The sequence below is a fragment of the Lutra lutra genome, chromosome 8 (genome assembly GCF_902655055.1).
Source record: "Lutra lutra chromosome 8, mLutLut1.2, whole genome shotgun sequence".
In the NCBI taxonomy this organism is placed as follows: domain Eukaryota; kingdom Metazoa; phylum Chordata; class Mammalia; order Carnivora; family Mustelidae; genus Lutra; species Lutra lutra.
The window spans coordinates 127,164,609-127,185,204 of NC_062285.1; the positions used below are offsets into that span (position 1 = coordinate 127,164,609).

The following is a 20,596-nucleotide window of genomic DNA, read 5'->3' on the forward strand; positions in this document are numbered from 1 at the left end:
AATAAATAAATAAAATCTAAAAAAAAAAAAAAAAAAAGCAGAATATTATGCAAGTATGACTTTCTGAGGGTGAGCTAAGTTACATGTTACCAAGGTTCTTAGGGACAGGGATCTAGCTAGTATAGAATGAATGAATTTGGCACTGGAAATACTACTTAATAATATGATGCCTGCCTTGATGTGTTCTGTTGCTCTGAGCAAGTTGTGTGGGTTGTTATCTCCTGAGAAATCCCTGTAAATGGTATTATTAACACTTTATAAGTAGGTTGGGAGAATTCATTTATTTTTCTAAACCATTTTGAAATTCTTGGATGAAAGGCTCTGTATAGAGCAAATGAAAGGCTCTATATAGAGCAAATTTTCTCCTGTCTCCTCTGAGACAGGAGAAAATAGGCACCTTAGGGTGGGAAGGTTGGTTTATTTTTTGGAATTCTTTTATAAATTGCTTTTATTGAATTTGAAAAGGATATCAGAAGCTCCTAAGAATATGGTGAACTATAAAAGGAAATGTTTTTGTTTTTGGAACTCGGAATTAGCTGGGTGTTTTCATCTAAGATTTAAAACATACTGAAATAGTTTAAATGGTCAAACTTGGGGAGGAAAATATGGTCCTGTGGTGATCCTGGGGCCCACTTTTGTTTTTCTTTTCTCTTGCTTCTTCTTTATTTCAGAGAAGAGTTAAGGTTGACTTTCTGAAAAGCATTAAACTTTTATTTTCAGTGTGTTGGATCTACTTTTTTCCCACTAATCTGTGAAATCAATCTTTTGTGCCAAATAACTTGCAGTAGGTGCTGGAACAAAGTTTCTCATGTATATTCCTTTACATATGGCAGTGTGTGTACTCAAATGTATCCTTGTGAAAACAGCTTTGCTTTGAAGATTTAAAACCAGATTCTTGATTCAGAAAGGTTCAGTCTGATACAGCAGGATAATATATATGCATGAATAACCATAATGCCTGGTGTTTTTGGAAAATAAATGTTTTTTTCCTCCGAATTTTACCTCTATTTAAAATTATGATAGGGGCCCCTGGGTTGGCTCAGTCATTTGAGCTTCCAGCTCTTGATTTGGGCTCAGGTTGTGATCTCAGCCTTGTGGGATGGATCCCTGCATGGGGCTCAGTGTGGAGTCTGGTTGTCCCTCTCCCTCTGCTCCTCTCTCTCTCTCTCTCAAATAAATAATCTTAAAAAAAAATTGTGGTAGGTGAAGAATAATATAAAAAGTTTAGAGAAATTGAATACTAGGTTTTGCTGTACATGCATTTGTAAGAAACTTTCTGCTAAAGACAAGGAAAAATGAACTAGTTTAGATTCATAAGAAGGAATATAGGGCTAATTTACTTCCTGGTGCCTTGAAACCCAGGTTGACAGGTACAGTGTGGTGTTCTGGCTGTGGTGTCCTCTGCCCTATTAAAGGGGCACCTGTTGAAGTGAAAAGCTTGTGGGTTGAGAGTGCACTTTTTTTTGTTTTCTTTAAAAACAAAATGTATTTCTTATTGTTACATATACTTTGCTGCTTGTGAGACTGATGAGCTAAGCCCTTTGTTCCAACTGTACTGAATTTCCAGTGAACTAGTGGGTGAATTTTCCAGTGTAGTCTCTTGATTCACAGCATTTGCTTTCATATCCTTATATCAGATTGCTTTTAAAATCTTCGTAGCTTTGGGGTGCCTGGGTGGCTCAGTGGGTTAAGCCTCTGCCTTCAGCTCAGGTCATGATCTCGGTCCTGGGATCGAGCCCCGCATCGGGCTCTCTGTTCGGCGGTGAGCCTGCTTCCTCCTCTCTCTACCTGCCTCTCTGCCTACTTGTGATCTCTCTCTCTCTGTCAAATAAATAAATAAAATCCTTAAAAACAAAAGAAAAAAATATCTTCGTAGCTTTAATCACCTTTCAGGGTTCAGATTTATCTCCATTGGGAGATTGTGGCCTTTACCCTTTGGCAGGTTTCCAGATAAACTGCTCTTTTGCAGAGCCTGAACCCACTTTATTCTTCCACCCTTGGGTGGTGGAGAACCGAGGTCACTTGGGTAATCCCGGACAGTCCCCCACCTTTGCCCCTGGGCTGACTCAGATGCTCACTTGCCTGGCGTCTGCCTCCTCTCTTGGCTGGAAGGGGTCTGGCTTTTGAGGGCCCGGAAGGTATTTATTTACTAATGTGCATTTGTATAATGAATGTATTCCAGACAGCAGCTTGCAATTGAGCGCTGAGAATCCGGCCTATTTGTGGTGGACGTTCTGCAACTCCTGATTTTTGGCTTAATAGGCAGTTTACAACATAGCCAGACTTAGTTTCCAAAAAGACAGAACCCCAGAGACCCTACCTTTTAATCCTAGTAAGAACGAAAAACCTAGATTGACCTGACTGCATTATGTGACAGCAAATGTTTTAAAGTGCAGAACCTTTAGCGCCTAACCCGCCTCCCCCCATAGAGTTTTTGCATAAGATTTTCTGGGCGTTTCTTTGAAAGCTAGAGAACACTGTCAGTAATTGCTAAAATAATGGCTGTCGCTTGAGCAGGTATTATTCCAGGGTGGAGAGGGGGCCTATTATTGCGCGCATTCTGTGCGCCGCAGCGAGCTGGTTGCCAACGCGCTGGGTCTGGGCTCCGCGGGGCGGGGCCTCTGGGAGGCGGAGCGAGCTGGGGCGGGGCCTCCGGGCCGTCGCCAGTGCGCATGGGCCGACATCCTCCGCTCCGATAGACCCCCTTCAGTTTCCGCTGTTGTCGAAAAACGTTGTGAAGGCCGTTAGCAGAGTGTCCCCTGAGAGCGCCGGTCGCGGAAATGTCTGATGAGAAAGGTTCCCTCGGGGGAGGTGTAGAGAAAGGAGAGGAGCCCGTGGGGACCATCGCTGCTAGTGCGTACTCTGTGAAGCAGGCGGATGATGGGGAGGAGCCCATGAAGGTGGGAGTGGCGGTGGGGGCTGGTGGTTGCTCTGACGACCTCAGCTATGGGGAGGCCAACATAGACCCCAGCCTCCTAGGGCTTGCGGGTGACGAGGAGAAATGCCGGAAAATCCGCAAGAAGTACCGGCAGCTCATCTGTAACATCCAGCAGAACCGTGATGACCTAGTGAACACCGTGAGCGACTCGTTAACCGAGGCGCTCGAAGAAGCCGATGTCCTGTTTGATGGAGTGAGCCGAACAAGAGAAGCCGCTCTCGATGCCCAGTTTCTTGTTCTGGCTTCTGATTTGGGTAAAGAAAAAGCAAAGCAACTAAATTGCGATTTGAGCTTTTTTAACCAAGTAGCGTTTTGTGACTTTCTGTTTATATTTGTGGGTCTAAACTGGATGGAAGATGAACATGAGGAATTGAATGGCTTTGATGATAATATAGTTCTTTCCTTCTGGGACACAGTACAGAAGGAGGCATCGTCCTGGATTTTGCAAGCTGAGACATTCCACTTTATTTTTGGTTCATTCAAGTCCAAAGCTGCACCAAGGCCCCGACTTGAACACAACAAAAAAGCTCTCAAAATGGAAGAAAATGGGGATATGCCTACAAAGCTGAGGAAGTTGGACCTGAGTAACAATCAAGAAACAACAGAAAAAGAAGTAGAAAGAATCTTGGGATTGTTGCAAACTTACTTTCGGAAGTATCCTGATACTCCTGTGTCCTATTTTGAGTTTGTGATTGATCCAAACTCTTTTTCTCGTACTGTGGAGAATATATTTTATGTTTCTTTCATTATAAGGGATGGTTTTGCGAGACTGAGGCTTGACCAAGACAGGCTGCCCATATTAGAGCCAATTAATATTAACCAAGTGGGTGAGGGAAATGATCCCTGTTCTCATGGCAGGAAACAAGGAGTTATATCTTTGAGTTTACAGGACTGGAAAAATATTGTGGCAACTTTTGAAATTTCAGAGGCTATGATCACAAACTCCTACTAGGGATTTTCGTCATGTAGGATGCATTTTGTGGCTTTTCTAAAGTATCTCAAAATGGAGAGTAAAATAAAGCAGAAGCACATAACTATTTCATGTAAAGTGAGAAAGTATTTTCAAAAATGCCAGAAATTGTTTTACTGTGCAGTGTATTTTTTTTTTTTTGGTAGTTTATAAGGTTGTCATGATCTTCTGTTATTAAAAAATTATTCACTGGCATGTTTGCAGGAAGATTTTTTTTAAATGCCCTTTAAGACTTTATCAATAAAAATTAGCTCTGGGATTCATAAGGGGCATTTGATAATTTACCAAAAAATCAATTTTATGACGCTATTTGATACTGCATTGCTTCCTCTGTTAGAGGGAACTTGTATGGGGCACCTGACAAGGTTGGGGGAAGAGTGGGGGGAAAAAAATAGTCAAGAAAGACTATCCATAGGACAGTGAATAAGCAATGATAATATGTAAAAAAATCTAGATGTCATGCTTCATTTCAAGGAGGACTCAGTACGATTAATGAGTATCCATAAGCTAAATAATTTCTCCTGTGATTAGACTTATCTACTGTAGAGACATTCTACTTTTGTTAGGTGAGGTGTCAATTAAGTGCATGCTGAGAGGTGAGTAGGGATTGGTCAAAGAAGAAAGGTATTCTAGGCAGGGGAATACGGAGGTCAAATACATGGAATTGTGAAAAATTATGGCACCAGAGATTCATGAGTTGTTTCTTTTTGTTTTTAAACTATTCCATTTGAAGGGCCCCGGGGTGGCTCAGTGGGTTGAGCCTCTAGGCCTTTGGCTCAGGTCATGATCCCAGGGTCCTGGAATCGAGCCCCACATCGGGCTCTCTGCTCAGCGGGGAGCCTGCTTCCCCCCTCTCTCTTTGCCTGCTGCTCTGCCTACTTGTGATCTCTCTCTTTGTCAAATAAATAAATAAAATCTTAAAAAAAATAAACTATTCCATTTGAATGCTAAACTGGGTGACAGTTGGGTTACCTTATATATTAGTTTCCTCAGAAGTCGAAGATATTTTTGTCAGATTATTTCAAACACAAAACCAGTTCTAGTCTTTATCTACATGGTTAATTTCTTCCCTAGCCTCTGGTTTCCAAACACTGTAATCTCTGCTAGTGACCTTCAGAATCAGTGGTGTTTCATTATGTAACACCTTTGAATATTCCCAGTTCAATTTTGTATTTCTTGTTAGGGCTTTAAATGCCTGGAAATGATCTCTCTCTATACTGAGGTATATAATTAACTTACCTAAATGTTCTTTACTTAACCATAAAAGCTCTTTTCTTTTTTCTTTTTGTTGCTTGCAGTTGTTTTAAGGTTATGCCAAAAATTTGGGTCTTTAAGAAAACAAGTTTGAAGGTATAGAGCATGCCTAAATAAGCTTCTTTTCTTTCTTTTTTTTTTTCAATAGGCTCCATGTCCTACGTGGGGCTCGAACTTAGGACTCAGAGATCTAGAGTCGCATGCTCTACTGACTGTGCAGCCAGTCAGGTGCCTGAAGGCTACTTTTCTTGATCCCTATAGGAACTTAATCTTTGATAGTAGTGGATTTTGCTATTAGGCATGATTTGGGAAATGGATAAGTATCTGTTTTGCATAGAAGTAACAATAAACCTTCCTAAGTCTAGCGTGGTATAGCGAAGGGAAGTCCAAAGACTAAATAAATGACGTCAAGATTGACAGGAGCAATCTTAATGTATGTGTGCACAAGTTTCTTAGTAATAGTTGAGGGTTTTAGCCGAAATAGATATTTCTCATAAAGTTGTTCAGTTGTTTTCTGAAGGAGCCATTCCTTCCCTTTTTTCATGTGAAAGAATGCTAACCCTCCTGGTGTCTACCACCCTTTGATTTATTTAGCAGTCATGGGAGTATCATTTGGTCTTGCTGATCCTCACTTGAGCCTGTCTTTCCCAACCAAGTTCCTTGGGTTTTCCAGAGCTTTGCTATTAGAGGAAAATTATCTGTTAGTAGCAACAGTATCCTGCCCCCCCCCCTTTTTTAAACTCCTCTCCAGGTTCCTCCTCGGTTAAGTGTCTGTCTCTTTACTTAGAGTATTGGAGACTTGACTAAAACCATTAATAGAGCATATAGAGGTTTAGGGGGAAGGTAGTTTTGGGGGCCTTCTCTGAAGTTGTAGCTTTTAAAAATATATATATTTTTAAAGATTTTATTTATTTGACAGAGAGAGACACTGAGAGAGGGAACACACAAGCAAGGGGAGTGGGAGAGGGAGAAGCAGGCTTCCCTCTGAGCAGGGAGCCCAACGCGGGGCTTGATCCCAGGACCCTGGGATCATAACCTGAGCCAAAGGCAGATGCTTAATTAACATCTGAGCCACCCAGGCGCCCCAGCTTTTTAAGATTTTTATTTATTTGAGAGAGAGAGAATGAGAGAGAACAAGCAGGGAGAAGGGGTAGAGGGGGGAAGGAGAAGCAGATTCCCTTCTCATGACTTCCTCATGCTTTTGCCTTTGTTTGGGGAACTCCATTACCAAGCGATTGGAATCTTGGAATCTTGGAATGGGCACTTGTTTATTTACTCAGCAATTGCTTGAGGGCTGACTGTGCAGACACTGCTCTAGGCACTGGGGGAAAAGTGGTGGACAGAAAATTGACCATCTCTCATGGGATTTATATTTCAGTGTGTGTATTGGTTTCCTTTTGCTACTGTAACAAATTACCAAACTTTTAGTGGCTTTGAAACAACAGAAACGTATTCTCTGATAGCTCTAGAGGTTAAAAATCTCAAATCTGTTTATCTGGGCTGTAAGTCAAGGTGTCAGTAGGGCTGGTTCTGCAGAGGCTGAGGGCAGAATCTGTTTCCTTGCCTGGGTCAGTTTTTGGAGACCACCTATAATTCCTCCATTGTTAAAGATACCAGTGCAGCCTCTTAAGTCCGTCCTCGTGGTTGCTGTTGGACTGTAATGAAGTCTCCTCTGCCTGCCTTGTATAAGGATAAGATAATGTGTTAATGGAGTGGGGAGGGACAAAAGGAGAATGTTGTTTGGGAACGTGAGGGAGACCTAATGGAAGAACCGGGCATTGTGTTGGAGCCTTGGGATGTTGGTGAAAGAACCAAGGAGGATCCTCCTCCAGCCCCGAAGGACTACTTTGGAAAGGATGATGTGTTTGTGTACACTGAATAAAAATAATTTAACCTTGCGGTTTATGTACTCTTATCAGGATTTGATGGGAAGAGGGCATTTCAAGGGAGAAATGTGGTGCAGGGAGGTGTGGGGGAATCTGCTGGACTCTGCCGGAGCCTTTGGACCCTGCAGGTTCCCTTCTTTAGGAAGGGGAGAGTTAGTAACCTAAACAGGTTTTTCCTACTAGCCACTGGGCTGATAGTCATTATTTCACTTAAATCCTGCAGGTTGGTGAAGTACAAGGGTATGTTAACTTCATTTTAAAAAATGAAAAAGCAGACTCCTAGGGGTTAGGTGATCAGCCCACACCACCTAGCTTAGAGAGTGGTAGAGGACATACATTAACCCAGCTCAGTTAGCACCAGAGCTGATGTGTAATGGTAAAAACTAGTACATTTGGATAAGATTCATGTTTTGGGGGAAGGAAACATAAAGATTATTCTAATTTTATTTTATTTTATTATTTTTAAAGATTTTATTTATTTATTTGACAGAGAGATCACAAGTAGATGGAGAGGCAGGCAGAGAGAGAGAGAGAGAGAGGGAAGCAGGCTCCCTGCTGAGCAGAGAGCCCGATGCGGGACTCCATCCCAGGACCCTGGGATCATGACCTGAGCCGAAGGCAGCGGCTTAACCCACTGAGCCACCCAGGCACCCAAGATTATTCTAATTTTAAAGAAATCTGGTACACTAGAATTACTTTCTGTGTTGTGCCTTTTCAAAGGTGAGTCTGCAGCAGTGTTTTGCTAGGGGTGGGGTGGGGGAGAGGCGTTCCTGAGAGAGACAAATGGAAGAAATGGAAGAATATCCAGTGTCTAAGGCTGGCAGACACCTGCAGGTGTAAGGTGTTGTGTAATTACACTTAAGTCCTAAAGCAGTGGTTCTCAAAAGTGCGGTCTGCATTTTTCTGGGGCTTCCTGAGGCCCTAAGAGGAAGGCCTTGATGTCAGAATTATTTCTATACTACTAAGATGCTTTTTTGTTGGGGCGCCTGGGTGGCTCAGTGGTTTAAGCCTCTGCCTTTGGCTCGAGTCATGATCTCGGGGTCCTGGGATTGAGCCCTGCATCGGGCTCTCTGCTCAGTGGGGAGCCAGCATCCCGCGCCCCCCCACCGCCTGCCGCTCTGCCTCTCTCTCTCTCTGTCAAATTAATAAATAAAATCTTTTAAAAAAAGATGCTTTTTTGTTATAATACTGCTATTATAATATTTGTTGTAATACTACTGTTATAATACGACTATACCTGTTTTGTTATAATACTACTAAGATGCTTTTTTGTTTTGTTACAACTCTTTTGCAAGTCTACCATGGAGTTTTCCAGACAGGTGATGTTGTAATAGACTGAATGCAGAAAAGACAGGAGCGGTGTTCTATTAAGACAGACATTAAAGAGAATTACAAAGATATAAAATGCCACTCTTCCCACTAATTAAAAGATTATTGTTTATGTTATGTTTAACAGTAATACTTAGGATTTTTAATATTGTAATAATTTAAAATATTTTAATATTAAAATTTCTTTCTTAGTTTTAATTTCTAATATACTGAAATTTATAAATAAGCCTCACATTAACCATAGCTTTTTGGGGTCCTAAATAATTCAAGGTTTGAAAAGGATCCTGAGACTAAAAAGTTTAAGAATTCCTGTTTTTTGTCAGCTACTACAGTTGATGGTCACTATTTCTAACACTCATAATTGGAGGAAAATAGGGGACATTTTTCTCCTTCTCTCCTTACCCATCTGTACACACCTGGGTGAGCTGTTTTCTACAATCCGTCTTACATATATATTTCAGGTGGGAAACCACTTAACTTGGACCTTATTGACAGAATTTCAGTTTTAAGTTGGATTACAATTTTAAAACACCATGTTTAGTTCTGGGGTCAGTGGAATGCTTTAGTTTCCTGTATCTTACTGATTTTACTTTATGAAGTTCAGGCTCACTCAGCTTTCTTTGTAAAATCTGTACACTGGTTGATACAGTTTTACTTCCAGCATGAACTATAAGAATCTGGTATGATCCAGAATTTCAGTACAGAACAGATTACACATTGGTAGAGGGAGTATGTGGCTTTTCAGCATGACAGTGCATTTTCTTTCTTCTAGTAGATATATTAAGGGGGTGGTTATGAAATGGGTAGTTTCCGTTTAGACAGCCAATGACTCTGTTCTGGCAGTGGCTGTGTCAAGTACTTGTAGATAAAATTGAGGCTGAGATTAAAAATGGTCATGTTATTTTTCCAGAAGAACATCTAGCTGCACTTATTAGTTAATTCTTTTAAGGCAGCAAGTCAGCCTATGCTCTTTGAGAGCAACTAGGGAGTAATGCTTGTTATCTGAAGCTTATATTGATCCTTTGATCTGAATGGCTATTGTTATTACCAAATTGTTTTTCCCCCTACAGTGCCTTCTGTTGAAGGAGGAGCTTCTGCCATAATGCAAGTTCACGAATACTGGCTGTGTTTACCAGCCTCTCATGTTAGACCTTTTGTACAGACGGTCAGGGTGAGGCCGTCTGGTCCCCATTGTTGCTGGTTTCCACGTGTGCTCCCTTCAGTCCCCAAGCCACCATGTGTACCTGCCACTCTGCCAAGGGCCAGCCACAGTGCCGTGCCTCCTCCTTCACCTTCTTCTGCTGCACCCCCTTCCGCATCCCAAGAACCCTGCTCTACTGACCCTAACCTCTGCCCTTCACCCCCTACAGCTGATGGTAGGCAGGAGAAAAATACGCAGTCTGGGCTGGTAAGTTTGGGGGCTCTTTTTGACTGTTGAGATTAAAATTTGATTTTTACAAAAACTTTTTTAGTGCCTGTTAACAGTGTTTCCAACCATTGTCTCACGTTACCACAGATTTTTGTTTTAATAAAAGGTAATATTAAATATATTACCAGAACAGTCTTCCAAGCTAATATGAAATGTATATAAAAGCTAGTGGAATTAAATAGTTTTTAAAAAATTAAAAGTCTATAATATTTATATTACAAAGCTTGTTATGTGGCAAGTACATGGAAACTAAATCCTAAATAAATTACAGGAGGCCTCATGCACAGGTAGATGAAAGAGGTAAGCCTGAGGGGCACCCAGCTGGCTCAGTCAGTAGAGTATCTTGGGTTTGTGAGTTTGAGCTGCATGTTGGATGGAGAGATTACTTAAAACTAAGAATATATAATAAAAAAGTAAAATGTGTTCTTAAAAAAAAAGTAAGCTTTGTAGAGTCGTGTTTATTCATTTAGCCTCCTCCATCCTCCTTCTTATCTTTGCTTATTGAAAATACCTTTGAGGGGTGTGTGGGTGGCTCATTGGGTTAAGCCTCTGCCTTTGGCTCAGGTCATGATCTCGGGGTCCTGGGATCGAGCCCCGCATCAGGCTCAGCGGGGAGCCGGCTTCCCTCTCTGTCTCTCTGCCTGCCTCTCTGCCTAGTTGTGATCTCTCTCTCTCTCTGTGTCAAATAAAAATAGAAAATCTTTAAAAAAAAAAAAAAGAAGAAAAAATGCCTTTGAAAATCAGGGACTTTTATATTTAATTTCTCATGCAGTGAAATGTCAACTTGAAAGGGTCCATAGACAAAAGGACGAGACTGATACAAAGCGAAAGTTAAGCAGGGCTTTATTTCGCGTCAAGCATCGAGAGTCAAACTGACCGGCCAGGGCTGTCTCTTGGAAAGAGGCGACCCCTCCCAGCCTCACAGACTAACTTTTATAGACCAAAGGCCATGTGGTTGAGCCTGGCCACACACAGGTGGCCAATTGAATTACAGTTCACCCTATAGTAGTTATTTGAACTAGCCTATCACTCTGGTCAGATTTGGTGCCCAAAAGGCAGGGCCCACATTCTTGGGTGGTTAGGGAGGTGCTTTCCTCATTGGGTGTCTCCACCTGGCTTGGCTCATCCTTGGCGGGTAGGGAGGTAATACGTGCGCTTTCACTGATTGGACGTTTCCACCTGGCCGGACACGTCCTTGTATCTGGGCTCCGTTATCTCTGCCCAGCCTGACATGTCCTGGTATCTGTGCTCCGTTATTAGGGCTATTTGGCCGTATTTCACCAATTCTGTTTCTAAGCGCTTTCCTCTTGGGGGGAAGGGGCAGGTTCAATCTAAGTTTACTGCATAAACAACAAAATGGCTCACTCTGGCTAAGTAGGCCCTTACAAACTAATGATTTTTTTCTGAATTTTTACTTAAACAATGTAGAAAAGTCTCAAGTACTTGGCTGATCTGTTTCAGTTGCCGTTTGCCAGGACCCTGTCTTAACTGAAGACCTCAGCCTGCTCATTGTTGTACCTTTGACAGTAGAAAATAAAGATGCTGCTGACTGGTAGTGATAGTTTTTTTTAAGATTTTATTTATTTATTTGTCAGAGAGAGAGTGGCAGGCAGAGGGAGCCCCCTGGGCTGTATTCCAGGACTCTGGGATCATGACCTGAGCTGAAGGCAGACGCTTAACCGACTGAGCTACCCAGGCATTCCCAGGAATTGATACTTTTATTAAAAACATACAGTACACATGTTTTAAAGATTTTATTTATTTATTTGAGAGAGAGACAGTGAGAGAGAGCATGAGCGAGGAGAAGGTCAGAGAGAGAAGCAGACTCCCCGTGGAGCTGGGAGCCCGATGTGGGACTTGATCCCTGGACTCCGGGATCATGACCTGAGCCGAAGGCAGTCCTCCAACCAACTGAGCCACCCAGGCGTCCCAGGTACACGTGTTTTAAAAACCTAGTTTGAATCCTGGTGTAATAATTCTAGGAAAAAAGGACTGATGGTGAGACTTGATTTAGGACTAGTTTGATCTTGTTGGAATGTCAGGCCCTAATGTACGTAGAAGTACTTCAGAAACGTCTCTGCGGCAGCTCTCCATCACGTGCAAAGGTACTTGGACCGTTCTAAGGAAAGCACATCGCTGCACACCGCTTGAAAGGAGCGTTACACATTTTCTAGTTGGGTGCTGTAATATAAATTAGTATTTTTCCTTTGAAAAATTTTTTTTTAAAAGATTTTATTTATTTATTTGACAGAGAGAGATCACAAGTAGACAGAGAAGCAGGCAGAGAGAGAGAGAGGGAAGCAGGCTCCCTGCTGAGCAGAGAGCCCCATGCGGGACTCGACCCCAGGACCCCGAGATCATGACCTGAGCCGAAGGCAGCGGCTTAAACCACTGAGCCACCCAGGCGCCCTCCTTTTGCTTTTCTTTAAAGAAAGGTTTTCTTACAGAACTTTTCAGACTTCGTTGTTTTTAAGTTCCATTATTTCCCCCGTTGTTGTTTTTCTTTAGGCTTATCAGGAGGGCAGACTTCAAAAGCTACTGAAAATGAATGGCTCCGAGGATCTCCCTGAGGCCTATGACTACGACCTCATCATCATCGGAGGGGGCTCAGGAGGACTGGCAGCTGCTAAGGCAAGGCTCCTTGTGTGTTGTCTGGGTGTTGGTGGGAATCGCCATATTCCTGACTGGAATTTGAGCCACTCTGGGGGCATTTTGCACATTAACTTGGGCAGGACATATTTATAAAGGAACTATTTTATAAATCATTTTTCCAGGTTGAACTGTATCTTCTTTATGAAAGTACTTCTGTATAGCAGTACCAGGCCCAATATTTTGGGACACAATTTGATTCATTTTAAGTTTGGCTGACTTTTCAAAGCTAATAAAGGCATATAGAAGTGGTTTGAAATTATAGATCTTACTCTTTATAAATACTAATATAGGTTTTCACTTTGATGATTTCCCTCATCCCCAATAGAAAAATGAAGAGCAGCTGGATTTCTTAAACTTAATCGTTAAAAATGCTTGCCTCCTTTGTATATGAACTGAACTACAAGAATAACCACTAACTCCAGCTTAGGTGTAGTGGGGTAGAGAGTGTATATGTAAGGGAGGTTAAGGAGTGAGGCTTCTGGCCCTAAACTGAGATACATTTTCCGTGTGTGAGGGGCCTGGGGCCTGTCATCCTTCCCCAGCAGGTACTTTTAAAAGATGAGTTGGTTATACTCCCCTGAGGTGTAGCTTGTGGATGAGTAAAAGTAGGTTCAAACGAAGCAGCCCAAATGAGGAGAGCAGGCCAGCATCCGGCATGAAGTACTACTCTGTTGTAAATGATACAGGAGTAATAGCAGTTGTATTTTACTCTAGTTCTGGTGGTTTGAAAGGACTCGTAGGCTCAGGTCCTTTCAGATAACCTGGAGGTCTCGTTGCCAATACACAAAGCTTATTTTCTGAGAAGGATAAAGGGTACTCTGTAAAATGAACTTATGACTGTTGTCGTCACTTCTCTAAAATTGATTTGGAAACCTTATAGATATCGTCAACTTTTTCATTGGCTCTTCACATGAAATTTTAAGAAATCTGACAATTTTAGAAGAAAAATGTTTCCAATATTCTGCCTAGATATTGAGTTAGATAAAACTTAAAAGTTCTTTAAAAAATGCTTATAGGATACAGATTGAGTTAAGAGTTATATAGGCTATCATAAATCTTTTTAATTAGATACTCAATTTTTGCTTAGAAATGACCACAGGTTTTTCGGATTATTGCCTAATGTATTATTGTGTGAGTGGAATTTTATAAGAGGATTCTAGCGTTTCTAGCTGACGGTTTTATAACTGTACTCTGCATATTCTTTAAAACTACTCTTAGGACTATCTGAATATTGCTTAATTTTTATCTTGGAATCATGCTAATCATCTTGTATATGAAATTCCAAGGCAGTAATAACTGGTTATGCCTTAGGCACTATAATTTAGTAAGAATAGCTTAGAGTTTTAAAAGTCCATTTCTAGTCTATCATGTTCACCTTTCCAATTGATTTTAATGCTTTTGTTTTCTAGGAGGCAGCCAAATATGACAAGAAGGTAATGGTCCTGGATTTTGTCACTCCAACCCCTCATGGAACTAGATGGGGTAAGCTTTAAAATATCTTAGAAGTGAATTTGTAAAAGCAGGGTTTTCCCTGGTATTGGCTTAAATGGCTCCTAAAACCCAATTAAAAATTTAAAAATTAAAATATGTATATATACATCTCTCTCACTTGTGCTGTTAAAACGGACTCCAGTTAAATGTTGAAAATTTAGGGGTGTTTTGGCAGAGTCAAGATAATGCAAAACCTTATCCACAGCTATTATAATGATTTAAAGCTAAATATTTGAGTAACCTTGTAAAATTAGGGGCTTTGTAACTGAAAGTTTAAAAATTTACCTGTGGATTTCTGTTCTAAAACCAGTTCCTACATTCAGCAAGAACTGGAATTAGATATCTTTTTTTTTTTTTTTTTTTAAGATTTTATTTATTTATTTGACAGAGAGAGATCACAAGCAGGCAGAGAGGCAGTCAGAGAGAGAGGAGGAAGCAGGCTCCCTGCTGAGCAGAGAGCCCGATGCGGGGCTCGATCCTAGGACCCTGAGATCATGACCTGAGCTGAAGGCAGCGGCTTAACCCACTGAGCCACCCAGGCGCCCTGGAATTAGATATCTTAATGAATAGCCCATGCTGCTTCTGAGTCTTGGTGAATTAAATGGTCCTTACTCATTTATTCCACAAATATTAATTAAACACTTCTTATGAACTAGGGCATTGGAGAATATAGCAGTGGATTCGGTAGACATGAAGTTCCTGCCCTTGTGGAGTTTACATGCTAGTGGGGAGACAAAAGATAAGCAAGAACTTTATGAATTATAATAAGTGGTACTACAAAAAATTATATGGTGGAAAAGAGAGGAACTGGGTAGAGGAAAGAGTTTAACTCTGAGAGAATTATCAGAGAAGGCCTCTGAAGAGGTGGCCTTTAGATGAGGCCAAAAGATAAGAAAGAACCAACTATGCCAAGAGCTGAGGAACAACCTTTCAAGGGACTTTTTTCAGTTTCTGTCACGGAATAGAACATACAAAGGCCCTGAGGCAGTTGGGAGTCCTTCATGAATTTAGCACAGGTGGTATGAGCTGGAACTAAGAATGGAGAGGAGGGCAGGTGTCAGGGTGTACTGGTCCTGGTAGGTCAAGATGAGGAATCTGGATCTAACTAGAGCATAGTAGGAAGCCTTTGAGAAGGGGATTGGTGTGATACATAAATCTTAACAAGACAGCTTAGCTTAAGAAGCAAGAAACAGGAACTCTGGATAGGAGAGTGTCTGAGTTTCTAATTGATCCATTCAGCAAATATATATTAGGTGTCAGTTTGGTATCAGTCACTCTTCTTGTATTGGGTATGGCTGCTCCCACCTACGGAGCTTAACAGTCCCTAGTCGCAGTCTGGAAGCATTCTCTTCAGAGGCTTATGTGAAGTCCACTGCCATCTGGTCTGGCACTCCTTTACCATTTTCTCTTCCTCTCACTCTGCCTACATTTTGTTTCAATGCAGACAGTCTATCACCATGTTCTTTAAGCTTAGAGATGCTAAACCTTTTGGTTTTTTGTTTGTTTTGGTCGTCATGAATCCTTTTGTGAGAATGCACAAAAGCTGTAGGCCACTTTTTTTTTTTTAAGATTATTTATTTATTTATTTGTCAGAGAGGAAGAGAGAGAGAGAGTGTGCAGAAGCAGAGGGAGAAGCAGACTCCCCACTAAGCAAGGAGCCTGATGGGGGACTTGATCCTCGGACCCCTGGGATCATGACCTGAGCCGAAGGCAGACGCTTAACTGACTGAGCTACCAGGAGTCCTGACCACCTTCTTTAAAAAAAAAAAAGCTTGCGTACACCAGATTTTACTGGCAGTTCTAGACCCACTGCAGTCCAGCTGTGGCCAGCTTAACAACCCCTTTACCATTTAGTTCTATTCATAGATGTGGCAGTGAGTATAGGATTGTGCACCAAGTAAAATTTCAGTTTCTGGCATCTTTATTAGTAGTTAATTCTGAATCTTTGAAATATGTGGAAATTGTCGTAATCTCATTTTTCTTGTGTTTTAGGATGTGTTACTATGTTTGATATATAAGGCTCTCTGAGCTTAGAAATGCCACGAGTCTTAGGAATAAACTTGTAAAAACAGTATTGTTTTTATACGTTAAGCAAATAAATTATGACCTTTCATAGCATAGTAATAATTACTGACCTCTTCTTTGAAGGATTGTGGTGCTCGATGTAAACTGATTTCTCAATGTTGTTGTAGGTCTCGGAGGAACGTGTGTGAATGTGGGTTGCATACCTAAAAAACTGATGCACCAAGCGGCTTTGTTGGGACAGGCCCTGCAAGACTCTCGCAATTATGGTTGGAACACCGAAGAGACGGGTATGGCGGGAGAAGCTGCTCTTCTGTCTGTGCTTTGAGGGGTTTGAGCTGTTATTTTGCAAAGCACCCATTCATCTTTATGGGACTAGAAAATGACCTGGAGTTTTTATTGTTGATGGTTTTTATGTATGAAATTACTATAGTTACTCTGTGTCAGATAGCTGCATAGCGGTTGTGGTAAGAACCAACACTGTACTTGGAGTGCCTCTCTGTAATAGAAAACCAGAATGTTTAGGATAAATTCTTTATTTTTATTATTATTATTTTAAAGTAATCTCTTTGCCCAGTGTAGGGCTTGAACTCATGACCCCAAGATCAAGAGTCGTACACTCTGCTGACTGAGCCAGCCAGGTGCCCCTCAAATAAATTCTTATATAGAGAGTTTCATAAAGAGTGTAAGTATTTGCTTACCTCTGAAGTTTCATTTTTCTCTCTCCAAAGGAATCCGTTCATGAGCTGATGTTTTGGGTGTGGGGGAGATGGCTAGTCTTTGTTGTATAAAGCATCTAGAGTATCCTGGCAACCCTAGGAAAGTTGAAGAGAAATTTATTTTGTAGCTTTTCTGAGTTTCGATTAATAGTTTATTAAATACTAAAATAAGGCATAAATACATGTTTTTGAAACATTTTGCCCCTATTCAGATTAGTTCTGCTTCCTGTTTCATGCCTTTACTTCCTGTTTGAAATCAACAGTACTTTTTTTTTTTTTTTTTTTTTAAGATTTTACCTATTTGACAGATCACAAGTAGGCAGAGAGAAAGGAAAGGAAGCAGGCTCTCTGCTGAGCAGAGAGCCCGATGCGGGGCCCGATCCCAGGACCCTGGGATCATGACCTGAGCCGAAGGCAGAGGCTTTAACCCACTGAGCTACCCAGGTGCCCCAAAATCAACGGTACTTTTTCTCCAACTCTGGAGTCTTAGAGAATCAGTTACTTTAAAAGTGTTCTTATTCTGGGGTCATCTCTCTTTCCTCATATCCTTACAAGGCTATTCTCTGTCCATGACCTTTGGGGTCTGAGGCTGGTACTAAGAGTTTCATTATTTATTTCTGAGGTATCATGCCTCATGTCCTTTCCTCTTGCCAACAAAAAGGGCAGTCGAGGCGACACTTTTGACCTACGGAATATGAATTTAACACATAATCTAGTCCACCTCTAGTCTCACCTCTTCCCACCCCCCCCCAAGTTATTATTTACTCTTGCATGTCTCCCCACTGACTCTACCATTCATACACTCTGCCCTTCCTGGAAACCTACTTTTAATGTACCTGGTTAACAAGACGTCTCCCTTTAGTTAGTGTATTAGGCTTCTTCATAGACGTTTTAGAAATTCTACTAGTGTAGTTACATAATACTGCTATTGAGCGGCCACTATTTGCAGTGCAGTCTGTGCTGGGGAAATACAGAGATGAGTAATACAAATTGTATAGGTGTGCAGATTGCACTAATCACTGATGCACTAATATCATTGATTAGGCAGACCACGTTCCCTGGAAGCCCAGAGGTAGAATTGGTGACGTTAGTTAAGTGGGGACACACAGTCTTTGCCAGTATTCTGGGTCCCTTGGGTTAAGAGCTTGCTTCGCCCAGCCCTCCTGGTACGTTAAAATGTAGGTTATTGTAGTAGGTAGGCCTGGGCACAACCTGACTTTGCCATTCACCGCGTGAGGATTGAGTGCAGCAGTGTGGTTCAGATAGCTGCAACTCATCACACAGTTTCTGTCCCTTCCTCTGGACTTGCTGCTTTTAATTCTTCCATTCAGTTTCCATAAATTGGAGTAGACTCTGCCAAGCACTTGGTTCTTTGTTTAATGGGATGTAGAAAAACATTTACAGACATTATAGGAAGTTGTATATTTGAACCAAGTTAGTTCCCTCTTAAAGAGGACATGTAACAAGGATATTCATCTGAAAAAGTCTAGAATTTTTTGGAAAAGGTAAAGTTGTTCCAAGCAAATTTTGATTTATGCAGTTTTATTATTTCCATATACTGTCATCTGTAGTGAATGCATCCACTGTCTCTTAAATCTAGGTAAATAACAGTGCTATGTAACTCAGTCACACAATTTTTATTCATCATATAGTGATCTAGTACTTAAATTTGGTGTGTTGTACTAACTGCTGTTAGTTTTAAGCTAGTCATTCTCAGGAAAATAGTCAGGGAAACAGAATTGCTTAAATTAGAAACGTAGAAGTATATAGTGAGTCTTTAGAGTCTTAAAAAGAGTTAAATACAGGCCTCTGCTGAATGTGAAGTTTTATTAACAGGGCCAACCAAGTATAATTCTAATAAATTCAGTAATCAGGTGGGTGGTGAAATAGAATTTGGTGAATTGACCGCTCTTTCCAGCAGAATATTTCTGTCGCTGTCAGGTGACAATAAACACTAGCTATGCTTATTTATGTTGAGTTTATTTCTAAATTATATAACAAACAACTAATGAATGTGTAGCCACTGGGCTAATAAAGAGCCACTACTACTAGCACGGTCCAGGTCGAGACATCGACCAGGCAAAGCCCCTTGAGTTTTAATGGGGTTTTAAGACTTGGACCAAATCCTAGTCTGTCTTTAAAGAGATTACTTGTTCAACTAAATTAACAGTTTTACCCTTGTGCGTCTTCCCTTTTTCCAGGTTTTAGTGTTAGAAATATATAATTTTCTCTTTTTATACCTTCCTCCTCTTGTATTTGCTGGCAGCAGCAATCCCAAAGGTTTTGATGAGAGCTGTTCCCTGTATTTAAATCCCTTCAGTCTTCCTAAATGGAAACTTCATTGTTTGTTTACTGTGTTATCTTTCATTTTTCTCTTGAGCCTTGAGACTTCTGAAGCTAGCTGTGGCCTAGCAGAGACCCAGGCTGGGCTTGGTGGGAAAAGTCTGCCGTGTCTGTCAGGACCCACCACTGAGGGAGCGGCTGCCACCTCCCTCTTTTTAAAGTGGTTGTAGTGAGGAGTACAGTGGATTTAGACAAATGTCACTTTATATCATTAGGTCTTAGAGCAAGAAGGAATCTTGGCAGTGTATTTTTCAAATGAGAAACTCCTAGAGGCTGCTGATCCCTGTTCCCAAAGATGAAGCGTGAAGGCTTAGTTTGCTTTTTTTTTTTTTTTTTAAAGATTTATTTATTTATTTGACAGAGATCACAAGTAGGCAGAGAGGCAGGCAGAGAGAGGAGGGGAAGCAGGCTCCCTGCTGAGCAGAGAGCCCAAATGCGGGGCTGGATCCCAGGACCCTGGGATCATGACCTGAGCCGAAGGCAGAGGCTCAGCCCACTGAGCCACCCAGGCACTCCTTAGTTTGCATTTTTTAAATAGAAACATGTCTAATCTTATGTCCTTGACCAAATAGCAGTGCTCCAGTGTTCTGGGAAGTGTTCTCTGACACTGTAGATAGCTCTAGGCATGGTGAAGGAAAAGAGGGAGCTGGACCACGCAGCAGAACTGAATCTGACTGTGATGGGGAGTGACATGTGTAGGACTCAGCTGTGATCTGCTCTTTTTCTAATGCTCCAAACTCAGATTGTACAAAGAAAGTCTCAAGCCTTAAAAAAAAAAGATTACTAGAGCTCAGTCATGTAAACTGGATGAATTGATCCTTTCTGGAAGATTTGTTTGCTTTATATTTTTTAGATTTATTAATTTGAGTTCCCCTGTGTTCAGGAATTAAATATGCCTTTAAAAAGTTAAATATTTGGTTTTAGGATTCCATTATCATTACAAAGAAAGCAAGATGATTGTGAGGTTACAGGATCAGTTCTTCTTACACACACTTGATGTTTCACATAGAGTGTATCTGTGATTGCCACTGAATCAGTGTGTGGCCTTTGGTAGATCATCCATCCTTGATCTCCCTGTGTATATCATGGAAGTAATCTGTACCTCTTTAGGTGTTTTGAAGTTCAAATAAGTAGGTACACTGAAGATGTTAAAGATACCACAAGTTTGGTTAGTCTGATTACTCTTGTTGAAGTTAAGAGTGTGGCCCAGCTTTCTTTAGTAGGATATGGTCAGATCAGAAGCAACAGACAGCTGGCTCTAAGATCCAGCTGCTGTGGTGGTCATTAATGTCACACACAAGTAAATTACATGCCTTACCTGCTCCGCGAGAATCTATATTGCAGAAGCTTAGCATTGGGTTATAACTGATAGACCAAGCTGGCTGAATCTAGAGACATAGGAGAAATGCTGGACTATACCGGCAGGTGGGATGAGTGGGGATGTGTGGAGTATCCAGGGAGTGTTTGGGAATTCAAGTAGGTGGTGGATTTGGGCTGTTATCAGAAGGCAGTGTGGCTCTAGAGAACTAGGGTTCCAGGTATGTTACCATCCATAGTCCAGCA

The 20,596-nt window shown here is 41.3% G+C and overlaps 2 protein-coding genes across 7 annotated transcripts in view; both read left to right on the forward strand.

Annotated features, from left to right (window-relative positions):
* The window catches only part of TXNRD1 (thioredoxin reductase 1), a 125,653-nt gene that overhangs the window by 66,152 nt on the left and 38,905 nt on the right, over nt 1-20,596 (forward strand). For all 6 annotated transcript variants that reach the window (XM_047740407.1, XM_047740410.1, XM_047740411.1 and 3 more), the window contains 3 exons: nt 12,315-12,437; nt 13,868-13,940; nt 16,142-16,261. In XM_047740407.1, coding sequence (XP_047596363.1) covers nt 12,315-12,437; nt 13,868-13,940; nt 16,142-16,261 — 316 coding nt within the window. The remainder of the gene's footprint in view (nt 1-12,314; nt 12,438-13,867; nt 13,941-16,141; nt 16,262-20,596) is intronic.
* Nucleotides 1,882-4,697, forward strand: EID3 (EP300 interacting inhibitor of differentiation 3). Its single transcript, XM_047740414.1, has one exon. It carries the CDS (start codon nt 2,781-2,783, stop codon nt 3,888-3,890), a length of 1,110 nt encoding a protein of 369 aa, XP_047596370.1. The 5' UTR covers nt 1,882-2,780; the 3' UTR covers nt 3,891-4,697.